The sequence below is a fragment of the Fulmarus glacialis genome, unplaced genomic scaffold, assembly GCF_000690835.1.
Source record: "Fulmarus glacialis isolate BGI_N327 unplaced genomic scaffold, ASM69083v1 scaffold43409, whole genome shotgun sequence".
NCBI lineage: Eukaryota > Metazoa > Chordata > Aves > Procellariiformes > Procellariidae > Fulmarus > Fulmarus glacialis.
Genome location: NW_009233746.1, coordinates 411 through 20624, shown reverse-complemented (window position 1 = coordinate 20624; position 20214 = coordinate 411). Strand labels below are relative to the sequence as shown.

General features: G+C 37.8%; 1 protein-coding gene across 1 annotated transcript in view; it reads left to right on the top strand.

Moving 5' to 3' along the window:
• LOC104082323 (dedicator of cytokinesis protein 3-like) overlaps positions 1–19112 on the top strand; it is a gene marked incomplete at both ends in the record, with an annotated part of 21200 nt that extends 2088 nt beyond the window's left edge. The window contains 11 exons of the mRNA XM_009585410.1: positions 4344–4430; positions 6422–6526; positions 10017–10158; positions 11423–11589; positions 12141–12227; positions 12669–12848; positions 13817–13900; positions 15205–15321; positions 16612–16733; positions 18328–18463; positions 18965–19112. Of these exons, the coding sequence (XP_009583705.1) occupies positions 4344–4430; positions 6422–6526; positions 10017–10158; positions 11423–11589; positions 12141–12227; positions 12669–12848; positions 13817–13900; positions 15205–15321; positions 16612–16733; positions 18328–18463; positions 18965–19112 (1375 nt within the window). The remainder of the gene's footprint in view (positions 1–4343; positions 4431–6421; positions 6527–10016; positions 10159–11422; positions 11590–12140; positions 12228–12668; positions 12849–13816; positions 13901–15204; positions 15322–16611; positions 16734–18327; positions 18464–18964) is intronic.
• Between the last annotated feature and the right edge of the window lie 1102 nt (positions 19113–20214).

The window sequence follows — 20214 nt, the reverse complement described above, 5'->3', positions numbered from 1 at the left end:
ACAATAAATATTTTTTTTTAAATTACTGCAGACGTAGGTGTTACAGTCCCTTGTGTCATGGCGTTTTGGGAACATTTCAGAGGTGAACCTTAAGACTGATACCATCTGTCAGAATATTTTCAAATTTTTCCATTCTCTAGAAAAATTCCTACAGCTTATATTATTGGAAGATAATGTCTGTATGTGCACCTCAGAGTTGGTTTTGCCTGTGATGGCAATGACAGTGGCATTAAATACAAATGTGATTTGGTTCATATGGGGTTGCCATTCCAGGTTAATTCTTTCCTAGCCCTGGTAATAGAAAGTTGTATATGGCAGAGACATTCTCTACAGAACCTGCAAAAGGAAGTCAGATTCCTGTGTGTAGGAAGGAATGGCCTATTTATGAGGAAGCGATCAATTAAAGAGAATTTTTTTTTTGGCCAGTATTGTTCTTTTGTAATAATACTGCCTATGGTTCTCTTTTTAGTTTCAGAAATTTTCAGGGTTTTTCAGACTGCGCTTAAATACTGACTTGTGCAAATATTGCAGTACTGTACTGTCTGACTACACAAAGATGATATGACTATGTAAAACAAGTGAGCCTGTATTTTTGACAAAAACAGGCAATCCATATATGCACTGAAGGGGAGTAAAAACTTGACAGATGTAATTTTGCTATAAAACTCGTAACAGATTATAGAGTGTTAACCTCTTGAGGTTTTTTCCCTACTGGATGTTTTTGGAGTTACTTGACTTTGTGTTTTAAACCTCCTTTATTATAAATGGTAGCTGAATGACTAAATAATCCACTTAAGCAGTGTGTATGTCACTCAAACTGTGGAAGTGAAAGATGCTGAGATGCCAAATACTCCTGCTGCTTTGCAGCACTCTTTCTGTTGCTGTGTAACAGGGAACAGCTCAGGGAATGGAAAAACTTGCTTCCCTCAACTTGTGTCTGATAGTTTCTTTCTGCACTACCCTAAGATGGTCCCTCCTCAGGTCCTCAAGAGTGGAATTTGTTATTCTGTGTCCTTCAGTTGCATTTCTAGAGTTAAGTTTCTCATGCTGCTCCTGGCATCTTCCACTAAGTAAGGGGGTCAAAGCAGCATGAAAAGGATGTAAAAATTCTGCATTTGTTAATGGGAAAATTTTCTCAGCACAGGAATGGGGGGAAACTATGGCCACAAGACTGTCTTGTGAGTCTGACATAAAGGGCATGCCAGTGGAGGGCAAGGAGTGGTGGCATGGCCCATGGCAGGCTGGGAGCGCCGCAGTGGGGTGCAGAATTGAGTAACTCCCATTCTCAATATTGTCAGTAGCAGCCCTGTGCTGGGAAGGAACAAGGTGTTCCAAAGCCCTTTTAGCCTTCACTCTGCTGGTGTGCTCCTTCCTACTGATTTCTGCTATGCTTTGAATTGGTTTATGGCTCAGTTGGCGGGGTGTACAAGTGCATAACTTTAAATGAAGATTATTTTTTTTTTTTTTTTTAACTCTCAGTTAAAATTTTGTCTGTTAAAACTCAGGGTTTTCTAGTTGAAGCTGTGAATCAAACAGTTTGAACCTGACTGATCATGCTTCTGGACAGCAATAGCTTGAAAACTACACAACCCTTTTCTGTCCAGTTCACTGCTAGATTTTATTAACTAAACCAGCTCCCATCACAGCATCGCAGTGTGAACTCTCCTTAGCGCCAGCCAAGCGGTGTGAGAGACCCAAAGCTGTATTTCCATGACAGTTCATTTTTAGATCATGTGCTCCACACCCAACATTTGAACTGATTTCTCTTGTGTACCCTCATGTGAACATATTTCCAAAAGAAATCTGCACATTGGGATGTGAGTAAATAAAGGTTGCCATTCATAAATGTTGGCTGTCTCTATCTGTGCCTCCTTGTGTGCAGTCAGTAGTGCTCAACTGAGAGTTGCTAGTGCTATAGGAGAAAGCTGCAATAAATGTCGTATGAATGTGCTTTTCAAGTGAAGGACATAATATAGAACATGCAAACAGATCAGACATCAGCAAAGCAGAAAGCAGTAATGAGAGAAATTAACAGTGGAGACATTAGGAAATTATTTGAAGGGGGGAAGAATGATGCTTTAGAGGAAAGCAACACTTGCATAGCACATGAAATTACATATTAAATTTCTACACTATGAAGATGGTACTCATGAACATCACAGATTTTAAAACTGAGGGTCAGACATCCATTCATTCTCTTTTCCTTTCAAATATCTGCGAACTCTCTTTTCTCTCTAAGAAGTTACCTGTATATTGTGTTTCATTGCTTCTCTATCTCATCTTGTATTTACAGAATATTCAGCTAGCACAGTGGAATTTCTCTGTGTGAAAATGTAACTGAACCAAGAGAGAAAGCCTGAGTTAGGATGACAGGAATAGTATCAGGGTACATGTAGAAGAGCTGGTATAAAGAGAAATAAGATGTGGTTACATGTTGTTAATTTAATTCACATCAGAAAAGGAGCATGAAAAGGTTACATGTTTAGGGTCACCTCAAGGGAAGACATCCAGCTAGCTTTCTGCTTCTATCCAGAAGACAGATTAGAGAATTATGTAGGCTTTAGCCACAGCATCCCATTTGGAAGTGAGACTCTGCTCACATTCTGTGTGACAAAAGCCATTTATTCCTGGCCAGGTGTTTTAGAAGAGACTTTTCTTTGCCATTCTTTCAACTAAATATAGATCAGCTGAGGACTGAAAAATCTATGTATAGTATCTCTGTAAAGAATGTTGAAACCTATAAAAATGCAATGGTGTTTGTGTTTGCAAATATAAACACTTAACTGGTTAATGTTGTTGATCCCAATTCAGTGTATCAGTTTGTATGTCATGGACTTCGATAAGCCACAGCAAAAATCCTGTTAATTTGAGAACACAAAAACCTGAGTAATCAAGCAGTCAATAACTGGTCTTTCAGTTCATTTCCTAATGTATGTGTTGTATTTATCTAAATAAATCTGAGGCTTCTCATCATCCCAAACTACTAATACTATCAGAATATCCAGATTCTGAAAGAATCTTTTATTTAGCAAGTTCTTATGTAGGTTTTTATAATTAACTTAAGCTAAAGAGATGTAGGATCATTATTTTTGCCTTTTTAGTTCTTACAACTATCCCTTCTTTCAGTAAAAAAGTTCTTACACTTACTGGTTTTGCTATTCAGAGAAAAAAAACTTTGCTGGTATTAAGATGAGAGAACAGACACTACAAATGTGTGTGCATAAAGAGAAGCATTGTAAAGTACCTGATACACTAAATCAAACAGTGTAGAGATTCACTTTTTTAAGTGAAGATATATGTAACCAGAAAAACTATTTCCATATTAAGTGCTAATACTTTACATAATTACTGTTAATTACTGTTACCAATAATTTACAATATTGCTATTAATATTCTTAAAACTTAAGGTGATAGTCTAACTCACACATTAATTTCGTTTTCACTACAACAGGGTCCCAGTTAAAACAACTGGCAAGTTAGCCCAGTAATGCATAAAAGTTAATCCAGTAAAGGTTCAATTGAGACGGTGTTCTAGATCCTTTACATAAGTATGGTAAGAAACAGTCATTCCCCCAAAAGGCTTCCAATCTATGCAGGTAAAAGATGATGGGAAAGGAGATTTCAGTTCAAGGGTGTAAAATGAGCACTCTAAAAAGCTAAGTGAGGTAACAGGGGAGTCTTTCTCTCAATGTGGGCATGCCCAAACTCAGTCTCTTTCTTCCTTACCTCCGAGGATGATGAGTATGGTGTGCTGGAAAAAAAGATTTATTTTATGCAGATTGTAAGTTGAAGAAATTAGTTTTGCTTTCAGTTCTGAATATGGATATTCACTCAGTGCAATAATGCAGGTCAGTTCTGAGGATGTTTTGCCTCTCTATTTGAGTGTTTCCCATTGCTTGACAGTTTTGTGCTTTCAGTAGGAAGTAGCAGCCCTGGGAAGGGGAGCACTTTGCTGGGGAGCTAAGCCCTAACTCTTTACTCCAGGGAGTTGTAGTGCAGAAAGCAAAGGACGTATTGGGGGTGGGCTGAAGGGGTGTCTAACAAGAAGAAAAATCGTTAATTGTACTATCTTTCTCCAAATAAGTTCCCAGTCTCATGAGTGAACCGTCAGTCACAAGCGGTATGTGTGTGTAATTTCAATAGAACATATGCCTCCGTTACCATCTCGAAGAAGGAATTAATCTGGTATTTAATGGAAACTGTTTCATCACATTGCATTTTCACATCTAATTCCTGGCATTTCATACCAAATGAGTTCCTAAAATTGAGTTTCCATATTCCTCTCAGCTGAGTTGGCAATAACATTCTGTTTGCTGTGAGTGTGATTTGCTTTGGTTTCACAGAGCTGGGAGTTTGGAATCCCACTGTGCAGAGAACTGGCCATACAGTATGAAAGTCTCTATGATTATCAGAGCCTCAGCTGGATTCGGGTAAGTAGCAGCAGTTCCTCTCCTTGCAGACTCCCATGTCATTCCCCAAGGAATTTTGCTCTCCTGTCAGAACATTCTGAATTTAAAAAATAATCATACTCCCTATATAGCTCCATGCATTTACAGTGACTCCTTTGCCATTGATTCATTTCAATGACTTCGTAGGTCCACTGAAGTAATTCCGAAGTCTGCAAGCAGTAAAATCCCATGACTATATGGAGATAGCACACCCACAGGAGCTGGGCTTGCTATTGCAATTGCATATTTATATATATTTTTGCATAAAGTATTTTTTTTCCTTTTTAAAAAAAAATTATATATTGGTATTTCATTTTAATTCCAAAAATATCAAGGACTGCTTCTGCCTCAGTTGGCATAAGAGGAACAAGAGAGAAAGAATGGAGAAGGCAAACATTTATGGCATTCTTGTCAATTTACAAGAATCTGGTCCTCTGGTAAAACCAAACACGTGTTGAAATCAGGGCACATTTGCAGCATTGTGTTTTAATCAGGAAAAAGTCCAAGTTCTGGTTGTTATTTAAAAGCTTTATGGATGTGAAAATAGTTCATCTGCTTTTGTCCCCTGGGGTAGAATGCAGATATCCAAATTTAAGATTTATGCTATGTGGATGTATTCTCATACACAGTGGTTTAAATTCTCTTTAAAAGTCAAATTTATTCTCATCTGAAGGTGTCTGTCTAACTAGGTCTCATGAACTGCACTTCTGAAGAACTTGTTTTCTTCAAAGTGGCTCTAAAGAGAGTACGGGGGTGACCACCTTGGTTGTGCACTTGTTTATTGAAGACATTTGAAATAGAGCAGTGTGAAAATTTATCCTGGTGTACAGGAAATACCATATCGGTAAAGTGATCATGAACGATGAGCAAACAAACTTATTAAAGGCTTAGTCAAGTCGTGCCCCAAGACTTTCTTTCCTAAACCATCAGTAAATTAGGTATTCTTGCTGCCTCTTTATTATTTGGATTTAATCAGCTGGCAGGTGAAGAGCATCTCAGCTATCAGTATAACCAGTTCACCTCATCCTTTCGCTCACCTGCGTGTGATCTGTTTTCTGTTCGAGTTTCCTCAATCTGTGTTGACCTGAAATGACTTGGATTTCTCCCCACTGTAAAGAGTTTTTCTCTATGCCGTTCACATCATTCAACACATTCCTTATTTTTCCTGCAATGACTTTGGGACCTTCTCCATTTTAGAAAAGGAGTTAACATGTGTGTGAATCAAGAACAAAATCTTGATGCAATATTCTAAGTCAAAGCTGTTAGGGTTCCCTGCAGTGGAAGCAATGATGTCAAACTGATTCTTCTCTTTAAAAAGCTATCTTTTTGCTATAGTGAAATTCCTGTAAGCTTTTCAACTGAGATTCAGTTTGGCAAGGGGTGTTGAAATCCCACTTGATATAAATGCTAGCACAGTGCCACGAAACTAATAATTGCAACTAGAGAAAAGTCCTTTTACTTTTTCCAAACACCTTTTTTTCTTCCATGCTAAACCTACTGATGCACAGAGCTGTAGAAGATTTAATTTTGTTTCATCCTTTTTCATGCCCCTCAACTCAATTAAGGCGAACCCAATTGAATTGATGTAATTTTCCAGACAGTGGTATAGATTTTGAGCTGTAGGAGAGAATAGGACACTGTGAGCCAGGCAACATAGATCTTAATCTTAGCTTTGCCATTAATTCTGCAATGCAAAGAAAATTACATGCAAGACCTGTTTAATTTAAAATGAGATACAACAGAAAAATTTTCGTATGTCATTTCCAAAAATGTAAAATGAGTATGATGATACTATAGTCTGTTCCACCATGTAGACTATTTAATTAATAATTTTTATCTTCAAAAAAATTTCAGTCTTTTCATAAAAAATTGTGGGGACAAAAAAGTAATGTGATATTTTAATGTGTTTTGAGATTCTAATGTTTTAAGTGCAGCTTTGAGGGTCTGATAGCAGCTATCTTTTTCCTCCACAGAAAATGGAAGCTACCTATTATGATAATATCATGGAACAGCAGCGCTTAGAACCTGAGTTTTTCAGAGTTGGTTTTTATGGTCGGAAATTCCCATTTTTCCTGCGGGTAAGCCAGACTTATACAAAACATGACAAAGTGACCTGGCTCCGAGTAGCAGTTAAGGCTTTGTATTTTTGTTGTGGAGATATGATGTCTGCCATTCAGCTTATTTTTTTACGCCTGCACAAATAGAAGCAGCTTTCTGGCTGAACTGAAGGATGTGGTCCATTGGGAATGTTCTTAGGAACAGAGATCAGAAATTTGACTCATGCCTATGTGTATTTTTGACGATCTGCAGATGCAGCACAAATTGCCTCTATATTAAGCAAAATGCTGTATTGCAGCAATGTTGGGTCATTACTCAAATAATTTTCATCATCTCAAATTATCATGCTTTGAAAAGTCTCACATGACAGAATGATTCTAATACCAGATTGATGACTCTCTTACGCTATCTACAAGTGAAAATTTCCTCTCTCTTCAACAAAAAGCCCAGCAGCTTCTCTGGATACGTCCTCACTTTGAGCTTATTGTCTGCTGGTGTATACAGGATCAGGTCTGCAATCCATTTAAAAAGTGAAATTATCTTATTTTCCTAATGAGGAATCAAACTTAAAATGGATACTTCTACATACAATGTCTTGTTGCTAGTTCAGAGCAAGGAAGGAATATAATCTGACAACTGCTGTAAGAGCTGTCTGAAAATTGATGATAGATGCCATCTAGCTTGACAGGACAGCTAACTTAAAGCGTGCTTTCAAGGACTGGAGGCGCATGTTTTGTGTTCTCTTTAAAGAAATGGTTTGACAGGAGATGGCACCACTCTTGCATTATACAGTAAGAAGCTACAAAAAGCCAAACTGTATACCATTTTGAAAATGGCACTCTTAAATTTCCCTCTGATTACTAAGTTTTTTTTTTTTAACTAGGGTTTAAACATTGGTGTTTAATTACAGTCTTTTAATGGAAACACAGGCAGGGGACGTAAAGGCAAGCTGGAATTAATCAAGGTGAAAATACTTGTGGATAATGGGTGGCTTCATGTTATTCCAAGGTGAAGTTGAACAGTGCCATAATGTAGCAGCCTGAATCAGTGTGTAGAACACACCTGCAGAGGAATCTGAGGAAATGACAAGTGTTGCAGTATGGAGCAGTAGCTACCCTTTCATGAAGATCTCCAGAGAAAAGTGACAATTTCTTTTTTTATATCTAACAACAGATGTTTCAGAAAATGAATGATAACAAAGTCATTATGGCACATAAATGTTCCTACGTTTGAAGTAGTATCAGTGAATCTAGCTTATCTTACTATATCATGGATCCTACAGTTTTATCTTGGATCCTGCATGGCCTATGTGTTTAACACTGCACGAGTTTTCAGTGCACGGCACTTACTCTTTGCAAAACAGTGTAACAATATGGATACTTGGCTGGAGACATTAACAGCGAACATGAGCGTACATAATTATAATCCTTGTTAATTCTGCAATTATATTTGGTAGCAGTACTTCTGATAGCAGATTATTAATGTAGCAATCTCATTAAAAGTCATCCTACTCCTTTTTCTCTCTAATGATCCATACAGCATACACATTGCAAAGCACAGACTAAGCCCATTAGCAATCACATCAGCACGGATCACTCTGTAAAGAGATTGGAAGCAGCTATTCTAGAGAAGAAAAAGATTTACATGCATTTAAAATTTTCAAATTGATATGGGAGTGGTTTAAAGTGATCAAATAACTCTTTTCTCATTTATTTTTCTATTGATGTATAGCTTAAGACAGAAAATAACCACTCCTTTCTACATCTTTGATTTTGAAGACTCTTTGTTGAGAAAAGTAATTGTTCGTGCTTCTATGAATTTTGCATCTATTTCTAGCCTTCCTACATAAGTAAATTAAAACTGTCCATGTCTTCCACCTACCAGAAGTTCAAGTAAGGCCTGACAAGCCGCATTCTGAGATCTTGTGTTGGCATCTGCCTGAAAAGTCTATTAAATTTAGCTTTGAGGTGTTTTCAGGGCATTATTTTTAGAATCACAGTAACTTTATTTATAGGCTTACAGTTTTCTGGATTGCTGCAATCAAAAACTAAAATAGAGGATGCAGTAAGTGTCATGAAGAGATTATCTTCAAACATGAACTCACTCCAAATTTAATAATAGCTGCAAAGTTTGAGCATTACAGACTGAACTGCCAAGATTCATCATGCAGTTTTTCTCTAAGTTCATTGGTTGCTGTGACTGATGCATACAAAGTGACATATGTCACAGCTGGAACATGAGATCTGTTCCATAAAGTTTAAATGCAAAGCCAAATATACCTGCACTCCTTGGCCATGTTTTATGATCAGGTTTTGCTGCTTTCTCTTTGATTTTGCTACAAGATCAAGAACTGCTTGGACAGAACCCTTTTCCAGAGCAATTAACAAAACATTATTGCATATACTGCAGCTTCTAAATGCAAGAAATAGAAGGGGGGAACTGTTCTTGTTTGCTGGGATTTTTTTTTGTTCTTTTATGAAGGTGAAAAATCTTCTTGTACTTCTAGTTATTCTTATGTGTATGAGAGTTAAAACTACCAGAATTAGAGAATTTGCCTGCTTTGATTGGTCTTGCATCAGGAGACATTAGCACCAATCAACATTGTGTTTTGTGGTAATAGGGTAAAGACACTGGAATACAATCTTTATGACACTGAGGACTTTAGAAATCCTGTATCTTGCTGTTCAAAGTTTGAGGTGGCTCAAAAAGCATCCAAGAACTCTGCACAATTGGTTTAATGCCTCAAGAGGCATATCTAAATGCAAGCTTTCCATTACTAGCAGAAGCGAAATTTTGTTCATCAAGAAGAAAGTCCTTTTAGGGCTGAAGGGGAATTTGCTAAGTGACCACTGAGAACTCTTGATAAGGCTTTTCCGTATTACTCCCCTATAGACAGGGGAGTTCCTGAGAATGTATTGTTCAACATAATCAGAGGTGGATTGTATGGCTATGACAATACAGCAATGATTACAAATGACTTTTGCGAACAGTTTGTTACGACTTCTCTCTAAGGATAACTGATAAATTGATAAACATGTATCTCCCTCTGTTCTGTGAAATCCTCAGGACTTTTATCCATCTGGTGTAAACTGTATTTGACAGCAGCTTTCCCAGTGTAGAACAGCCGAGCTGGTGACTTAGTCTTAAGTTTTGGTTGATAAGTTTTCAGTATAGTCCAATTAAAAAATAGTCCCTTTTCAGTCATCTGAAAAGCAAGTAAGAAAAGACAATAGGACTGAATGCTATGTAAGTATGGATCAGAGGCATCTTTCTGTTGAGAGGTCAGTGGAATAGTCTACTTATTCATCATTTCTTGATGAAATACACTGTACAGAAAAAGGAAAAAATAAAATATGTCAGCTGTGTTAAATGCACATTTTACTCTCACATTAGCATATTGACATTGTCATTTATCTTTGTTTTTGAAGCAGTAAAATTTAAAGTGAGATAAAAGCCAACAGAATTTAACTTACTTTTAAGGAGACTAATTTATACTTGTCCTTCTTGCAGAATAAAGAATATGTATGTCGGGGCCACGACTATGAGAGGCTGGAAGCCTTCCAGCAGAGGATGCTGAGTGAGTTCCCACAAGCCATTGCAATGCAGCATCCAAACCACCCAGATGACTCTATATTGCAGTGTGATGCCCAGTGTATCCTTCAGTGAAAGGGTAAACTATGATTAGAAGAACGGTGGTAGAGCACAGAGGAGGAAGGTATTGAAAAGGTCATCGACTTGGGTACCTCAGTTCCTAAGTGTCTTCAGTAGAGCTGGATACACTAACTGGTTCATTGCACTATGTATTGTTGGAGAGAACTGTCATCTTTTATTCAGGGAGTAATGCAGGTCGTATTCAATGTGTAAGAGAAATAGCTGTGCTTGGTCACATCCGTGTTTTAACCTTTACCAACAGCATTGCCATAATGCATGTTTTGTGTCATTAAAAGTATTCCCGACACCTTCTCTTGGAGAACATTTTGTGGGGAACAGATATTAATTCCAAAGTGTTACTTTCAATAGTGTTTATTTTTCACTTTTTTTTTTTTTTTTTTTTTTTTTTTTCGGTCTTCTTTTTTTTTAAACTGTTTTTTTTTTTTTTTTTTTTTTTTTTTTTTTTTTTTCCTTTTTTTTTTTTTTTTTTTTTTTTTTTTGCAGTCTCCCTTTCTTTTAAACTGCTGAACTCTTTTATACCTAAGGCTTTGAAACTCATTCTTCTCATTTGGCTTGTGTGACAACAGCAAGGATATTGCGCAGGACTTTAACCATAAGGATATTGTCAGCAAGTGAAATCTCCTGAAATTTGCTGGTGTTTTCCACTTGTCTTTCAAGGCACATGCTTTTCACTCTTCTTTGCTGTATAACACTGATACTTTCATAGACAAGAGGGGTTGTTTGTACATGTATTTGGGTGATTTATGCTTGCAGAGATCTTGTCTGTAACACTGAGGTTAAACCATTTTAATTAAACTGGACTGTAAATTGATGAGATTAGGACAACTTTGGTTTGTAGACAAAGTTGAAGTATCTAAGGCGAAATTTATCAAAGGTAAATATTAGATATTTAGGTACCTAAATACATCAAGATCTACTAAAGTGCCTGCACAAATGAGGTACCTAGCTTTAATTAAAACTAATAGGAATGGGATATTTTGCCTGCTGTAGATATTTTGGATCTTACATACTCTCTGCATCCTCAGGTATCTTCCTCTTTGGTTAATCTGGCTGTGAGGTACTATAACTCTGTAGACTCTCCTAGTAGTTCTAGTCTAGTGTTCTGTTGTTTCACTTGCAAAAGAGTAGTGCTGGAAAACAAAGAGGAGTGTGACTTTCTGAATTCACCATCCTATTTACTTCCACAGTAGAGATAGCTTTCCTGTTTGATGCCCCGTGGCTTTCTTTGACTACATAAATTACAGATCTACAGATCTATGCAGTGACTCCCATCCCAGACAATATAGATGTGCTGCAAATGGACCGCGTCCCTGATCGCATAAAGAGCTTTTACCGAGTCAACAACATCCGGAAATTCCGCTATGACAGGCCTTTCCACAAAGGCCCAAAGGACAAGGAGAATGAATTTAAGGTAGAAGCAGCGAATAAGCAGTGTTTAAGTGTTAATCTCTTCAAGGCAAATACTGTCTTATTATTTTATGCTGATACAGTCTGTCAAGTAATCCTAATTTGATGGCCAAAGATACTGTAGTAACTCAAATAACAAGTAGCTGTTGAGTCCGGTGTTTACACACCTGACCTGATTAAAGCACTGTCCAATTTAAAGGTGAGTTATTTTAGTGCAGGAGAGATGCATTTTGAAGCAAGGATGGATTTTTTTGTTTGGCTGGAATTTTTTTCTTACTGCCATGTACATCCGCAATGTCTTCTTGGTTCTCATGACAGAATTGGTGGTCAACCTTTAAAAATTAACAGAAATCTTGAATGTGTTGCTTTAGAGCATACTGAATTCTGGTTTTGTTGTTCAAGTGACTTTCAGCATGACATTCTGCAAAGTAAGTTAATGCTCAGGAGGTCAATATATTCTTTTCTGAACTTCACCCCCTTAGCACCTGTAGTAAGCGTACAGATGATATGACTGTGATTCACTGTGTACCTCACATCCTCAATTACTCTTTGCAGAGCTTGTGGATTGAACGTACCACTCTGACCTTGACTCACAGTTTGCCTGGGATCTCTCGTTGGTTTGAAGTGGAGAGAAGAGAACTGGTAACATTCATAGCTCCTGTAATTGGGGTTTGAAATGATGAGTTCCTGAGGACATGGATAGGCAACTTAAAACTCCTTTGGCTGAAATCTTGCAGTTTAAAGTGAAGAAGTTTACCAATGATTAAGTATGTCCTTTTTCCACCACTTAGTCTAAATAATTGCTGAATATAACCAGGGGAATTATGTGAGGGAAAATGACAGTATAATGGAGACAGTGCATTGTTGCCGTATCTTCAGTATACAGAAAGAAGTTATCGCAACCCAGTGACCTGAAATACAGCATTGCTAACAGTAAAGTTCATTAATGTAGCTAATTTTCTACAAAGCAGTAAAAACTAAGAGACATCACTGAACAATCCTAGAGTATCATTTCATTACAAGTAAGATAATAAATCTCAGTGAAGTGTCCATGGAATTAAAGTATATTTTATTGCCTTTGAGGTTGAAGTAAGTCCTTTGGAAAATGCCATTCAAGTGGTTGAGAACAAAAACCAGGAGCTGAGAACACTGATAAGCCAGTACCAGCATAAACAAATGCATGGTAACATTAATCTTCTCAGCATGTGTCTGAATGGAGTGATTGATGCAGCTGTTAATGGGGGAATTGCACGATACCAGGAGGTAAGCCAGGCTATGCTTCTGAATTTAGTATCATCTTTTTTCAATTTTATTTCCATTTCTGTTTCAAAGAGAGTATGACTTAATAAGATAAGACATTTTCATGCACATTCTCTAAATATGAGGTTAAAACCCCTACTTGGTTATTCTGCATCAGTGCTCGCATAGCCACACGTCAACAGGAGGATCCAAAGGTGGAGTTGGGATATTGCATTGAGGTAGGTACGGTTGACAGTGGGGCTTCTCAAGAATGAAACTTGGCTTACCTGGAAATCCTGACTTAGCAGGTAAAAGAGTGAAGCAGATTTTTTTTTTTATACTGCTTACATTATAAATCCATTTTGCAATAGAGGCAGTGGGACTCATAGTAATTGAGACTGATTGGGCCTGTAATCAGGAAAAGCCGCTAATCCATGCTACTCAACCATTATCTTTGCTAGCCTAATTTCAGACTCACTGTAACCCTAAAATGATTGTATATGCAGTGTGTTATCTGGCATAATTTTTGGCAAGCTGTTACTTAAACTCTGCATTGCAAAAGATAAGTCTAGGGTGAAATACTGAAAAATGGCAGCAGTGGTCCAGGGATGTGGGATATGTCTTCCCTACAGAGCCGTGAAGAGAACGCTCTTCATTAGTTACCACTTTACTCACTTAATTCCTTTATGTGAAGGAAACTATGTAAAATTCGAATAACTGGATGATACAAGGCTTAGTGGTATTGCTGATCACTATCACATGGGGAGACTTGGTCACATTCCTGATTCAACAGAATTATCAAGGTTGCTAAAATTGTACTGAAGCTTTACCTGGATTCCAGAGTGCTAAAAGCAATAAAATTGAGCTGCTGCTGTTAGCTTAGTATATTTAGTTTTCCTAAGATTTTTGGACCTTTTCCTCTCATCCTCTGACACCAAGTTACAATGAAATCTCTTCCAGTCAGCAGAAGGCGCTTTTTTTTTCCCCTACAGGCCTTTTTTGATAAAGATTATATCACAAAGCACCCTGGAGATGCAGAGAAGATTACACAGCTCAAGGAACTCATGCAGGAACAGGTACTGTTTTTCAGATGCAAAAGAACATTGCTACAGTGTCTGCATTCATCGGCAGTCAGTCTAAACATATCGGATCCAACTGATTCATTCTGAAGCAAAGAATTTTGGTACAGGAGATCTAAAGTACATTTAAACAAAAAAGAGGGGGGAGATGGCCAAGGAGTTTATGAACAAGCCATTCACCTTATGGGACGTGAGATGAAGCTTAGCTAAAAGTACATGCATTTTGTTGTCTCCATTTATTATCCAATAGACATCTTGCCATGTTTCAAGCCTGCCATTCATTTTTGGCATTTTGAATTATGTCTTCCCAGTAAATTTCAAAGATAATCAAAGTCAGGAGAGGCCAGGTCAGGCTTGAGATTAAACTGGCAGAGCTACATAGGAAAACTTCATGCCTATTTATATTATCTGCAGTTTTATTTTTCCTTAGTGTCTCCATGAAACAACTTGGTAGATAAAGCTAGCTGGATGCTTTAATGGAAGTGAAATCAGAAAATTGCATCCCTCTTAACTGAAAGTTTGGCAAGATATGCCCCATAAAACAATGTGTCCAAGTCTGAATAGAGCTACTAGGCCTGTTTCTTCAACAAATCACTTAACTGCAGTTCAGATTTCCCATCTGTAAAATAACGATGATGCTTATCTCCATTCAATCCTCAAGAGGATGTTTGAAGATTAATTAGTTATTGTACAGACTTTGTACTACCACACTTTGGATCACGTAGGGAATTATATACATCTCAAGCCTGCTATCATTACTATTTTCTTTCATCTGAGAGCTTATATAATCTTATTCAATCACTAATATTATATGTTTGACCTTTGAAAAAGTGACCTTTAAAAATAAATAATGAGCAACAGAAAGAGTGACTATGCATGCCACACTGCCACTGTTCAGCTCAATTACCAGAAACTCCTTTTCGAAATCTCTGTTGGCAACTTTGACCCGTTCTCTGACACTGGGTGGAAGGAATTTTCTTTGTCACAATGAATTATCAGTGTGAGGACGTAATGCTGTTCACTCTGGAGAGAGAATCAATCTGGTAATTTTTTAGTTATCTCCTAACAAAAGTAATCCAATATGACATAAATGTACTTGTCTCACACTTAAAGTACTTGTTAAAGTAATATGAACTTGCCAGGTCTCCTAGGCTTGCTTAATTATCGGCAGTCTTGTAAATGAATAGTGGCATATTTTACAGTACTTTCTTGCACATTGACAGAACTGCAGGACAGGCTTCTATTCTATCTCTTAGACACGATTTATTTGGTTTTGTGATGTTATGTTTTCTTTTTAACAGGTACATGTCTTAGGAGTGGGTCTGGCAGTCCATGAGAAATTTGTACACCCAGAAATGCGTCCCCTGCATAAGAAACTGATAGACCAGTTCCAGATGATGCGATCCAGTCTGTACCATGTAAGCTGGCAGTCATTTTTCCCATTTTGAATCATGCAGAGTTATGATTAAACTTCTATCAGTTGCAGTAAGGTTCACAAAAGAACTGGACTGATACAGCATTGATTGAACCTACTGGATTGCCAAATTACCAAAAGAATCGTTGATTTTTATGCAAGAAGGAAGTCCCAGTAAGTCTGTTAACTTAGCCTTTAATGTAAACTAGAATTTTTAATATTTTTATGTTCTTTGTTGTATCACAAAACAATTGTAAAGCTTCATTTTCAGTTACTGTCTTACATAACAGAAAATGATGTAAAACAGAGGAAGAAAGATTAACAGAAAGCGTTAGATGCTCTTCAAAAGAACTGCCGTGATTTAGAGTAGCATGACATGGATTAGGCCCTCCAGAAGTGTTCTTATATAGGTAGAGACAGAAATTCCTGTTGGTTACTTTAGGCATCCAACTCTCGTGATAAGGACACGCACTATTATGGGTCTATAGTTTCTATATAGTCAACGGAACTGCCTCCAGAGCTCGGTTCACACCACCTGTTATATACCAGAAGTATATCATCCTCTAGGAATGATACCTTACCTTCTGTGTGTGCTCTGCTGTACATTAGTATTCCATGACAATATACTTGAGACATCTTTGCCAGGTGGGTCTCAGAAATTTGCAGTGCATTCCCCTCTTCCTGGTATAGTGAAATCTTTATGAATACCTGGACACTACCTTGAACATTATCACAACCAAACTAAAGGATATCTTTCTATAATGTAAAAGCATTATTTGAAATATATGTGTTAGCACTTTACTTTCCAACTGGAGTATGTATTTTCTAAGGTAGCTTCTAACTTGAAGGCTTTTTTCTCCATTCTTAGGAGTGAACACTATGCAAGGATGGCCAGAAATAACAGCACCAGAATTTTAAAATACGGCCTTTCTCTTTCAAAGCAGATGAGAGCCGTACAAGTTGCAGTTGCCAGTTTGAGTTCACTACCTTTCCTGAGAGTTTGGATAAGATCTGTATTTTTGAGTCCGCATTTCTTTTTTGAAAAATGTAGGTGGCTGTAATTTGGGCCACACTATGCCTCTATTTTCCTCCCAAATTCCTGAAATAGTGGCTAGAAAGTGTCATTGGAAATAAACAGAGAATAGGGTTGTAAAGCACTGAAGCTCTTTATCCTGTGGAAATGCAGGATAACTGAGGATAACTGTAGAGAACATGGAAACAGATCAGGATATTCCTGAGAAGAAAACTTGTAATTTTCCATGACCAACTCAGCTAAAGTATGTTTCCTTTGCAGGAGTTACCTGGTTTGGATAAGCTGAGTCCGGCCTGTTCTGGCACTAGTACACCACGCAGCAATGTTCTGGTTTCACATGGACCTATGAGCCCAGAGAGCATAAAGCTGGTGCATCGACACAGGTACCCTGTTTTTTTGTGCTGAAATATCTAGGATCTCTGCACACTGTTGCATTAGGATTCAAGGATCTAAGAAGTGGTTAACAGTACTGCAGGAGGAGCCGGATGAGTTTTGGCCGAAGTGTCTTCCGTCTTCATTCCGTGCTAATTATTAAAGTTTGATTGAGGATTGGAATCAAAAAGTTGAGAAATCCAATTTGCAGCAAATGCTAAACACCTCCAGATGTTACTCCATCACTTTACTTACTGTAGAGGCAGAAACACACATCTGCCACTCAGATCTCCAGATTCAATCTGACTTTGGAGGTTCCAACTTCTCCTACTTCTGTTACGCAAACAGCAAATAAATGCGTCCTTATCTACCATAAAAGGAAAATTTTATTGCTTGGTTTAGAACCCAACTCCGTATGTACCCATTTTTAAGGATCAAAAAATGTTCACATCATTTTTTATAATTCTGATCAAATCAGAACCCAAATATAAGAAAGGCTGCCAAGGTGTTTTGATCAGAATACCAAAAAATAGCTCAGCCTTCACAGAAACACCTGAAAATGTGGCTGCTTATTCAAACTGAATACCCATCTATAAAAACTGAGATAATGATTGAGGATAAAAATTGGGATTTTCAGGGCAAAACAGTGTTTTTGTATCCAGCCAAAATTGCTTATTTAAAAATGTACATATCCATGCCAGCATGAAAAACAGTGACAGGAATGTCACTGAAGTTACGAAATTTTAATTGTTCTTCCGTGTTTATTTCTCTTGGTGGGTCCACATAGCTTAGCTCTTTTTAAAGCCTGGCATGAAAAGCTGCAGAAACTTGTTCTTTAGTACATGAATTCAGGATGGTGACATTCTTTTTACTATTAAAATTGAGTAGCTCTTATACTACTTTAGTGGCTTGGCAGTTGACAATTGGTGTCTGGGTGATAAATTTTCTTCCTCAAAGTTCCTCACTTTGTAAAACCTTTTTTAGTTCTTAGGGCAAACTAGGGAGATTCTGTAGCGTACAAAATATGTATTTGTGTACGTGATTCAGAGTGACAAAAAATTAATTTCATGAGTGAGATCAGGGTGCAGCCTGCACACCAGCTGTGCTGTATTAATTTACTGTCATCTACAAAGTTGCCTTCAACTGCAATGCTGAGGTCTGACAGATGCAATAAGGAAACTGTATTTTGACCTGTGTGCCTCATGCTTGGCTTCCTTTGGAATGTTTTTTTAAGCTGCTCCCACTCATCGTACTTCAGCATTAAAAATGAGCGTGTTTTCAGAATGTTCTGTTATAAACAAAACAAATGTGCACCCAGCATCATGACATGATGTTAACCTGGCTTGGGATTCTGAAATTCTACGTCCTACATACTATGCTGTCTTACATGTAGCCTTATTGTCACTTCTTTCGTATTTACTCACATTCATGGATTGTTTAAGCTTATTCAGCCTGATTTTTTAAAAGTGTTTGACGTCTAGAGGTAACCTAAAGCAGTAGGAAACTGCAGGTACTTTCTAGCTTGGAAAAAATCAGACTTCACAAATTAAAACACAGGTTCAAAAAATAATGATGCCCTTGTTCTGTCTCTTGTTTTTATTCCAGCCCACTGAACTTGCTTGGTTCAGTCCGACACTCATCATCCTCTCTGTCGTCCCACACCTCCAGCGAAACAGGAAACCTGGTTATCCTAACAGACAGTTCTGTGGGGGAGACTGCTGAGGATATGTACCACATGCAGGTACAGCTCCAGCACAGCCAGCAGTGGTTGTTTGAAACAGCACTGAATATGCTCTGGAGGGTTATGCTTAGGAGGAGTACACTCTACCTATGCACATGCTTGGATCTGTCCTGTGATTTTTTTTTCAAAGAACTGAATAGGTAGAATCTAACATTGTTCAAGAAAGATGACAGAGTAATTGAGCTAGGTTTACTTTGGGGAGAAATCTTCTGTATTTGTACAGTGAAAGCTGCTACTGTGGTCCAAGATCATTGTTTTGCTTTCAGAAAGTGAGATTTTAGTCGGCACGTTATTTATATAACCTGTTCAACATATGCAATTAGTATTGCTCTTGGTTTGTGGGAGGGTGAAATGAGTCCCACAGCCCTGAGTGCAGATTTATAGTGGCCTGCACTGAAGCTATTTTCTAGACAGAGGCTGCACTAGGTGATCCGAGACAGGTACATATCTTATGCACTGATCCGCTCAGTTCTCTCTTGATGATTTCTCTGCCTCCTGCAGCTTGTTTACCCTAACTCCAGGTACCAAGGCTCAGTAACCAACATCTCTGTTTTATCCTCGTCCCAGGCTAGCCCTTCCACCTCAAGCCTGAGCTCTACTCACTCGGCACCGTCCCAGATGATTAACTCTGCCCCTTCCAGTGCTCGAGGTAAGAATGGATGGACCCAAACAAGCATTAACTGGACCTGCAGGCATCCGCTAAACCTGGCAATGTTGTTGACTTACTGGTGAAAGACCACCTACACTGAAATATACCACTGTTTCTCTCTTGGAGCTGTAAATGCCTCTTCAAAAACTATTTCTTAAAAAATATTTTTCATTCTCCAGAAATGGATTTAATAATTTTTTTCAGCAGTATTTGGAATGTATCTGTAATACATGCTGGTTTCAGGCAGATGAATTTCATAATGATTTCCATTGTTCCACCACAAAATTGTGGCAGGCAATCTAGAGGAAAACAAGAATAGTCTTTGGTACAGTACTTAAAAGAGAGAGATCATGAAGACAAAGGCAAAAAAATCATTTTACATGTTTAATGAAATTATGGCACAAAAAAGAACTTGAGGCAGCTTAGCAGAAATGTATGTATACAAAAGTATATGTATACGATGAATGTTGAAAGATAAGAATTTTAAGTACTGGAGTTAAAGAAGGGCTTCCCTGCTGGGAAATTCTTGAAGAAAGGAAAAATGTAAAAACAGACTCTAGGGGTACTCATGTTGCCTTTGTGTTACAGCAGCTGGTCTTGATGTTGCTAATCATTTTCTTCCCAAGCCTCAGAGCTGAAGCAAAACCACTCCATGCAATCTACTGACTTTGGTAACTTCTCTTCAAGTTTTTTTTCCCCTCTCATTTTGGATTCTCAGTTGCAGGTTCAATTTTCTACATCTCTTTTCACAGGTGTCTGAAGAAGGTATCCAGGATATAGTCAGAGATAGAGGTTGATATTTAAATCTTACCCCTTTTTCCCATACAGGGGAACTGTATGTCTCCTTATGGACAGAGAATATAGAGAAGGGCCCTTTCTCTTGGGCCAGCTTGGGGCTTTTTTCTCAATCTTGCAGTAAAATCTTAATTGACTGGCTGTTGTTATGACACAGATGCATCAAAGTGATTTAATTGAAGGATCAGATGGAGTAGGAAGGTGAGAAGTGGACCTCTTCAAATAAAGACATACAGCTTCACTAATTACGAAGGGCTGGAAGGCAAATAATGACAATTCAAATAGTAAAGTAACCAGATGAAACTGG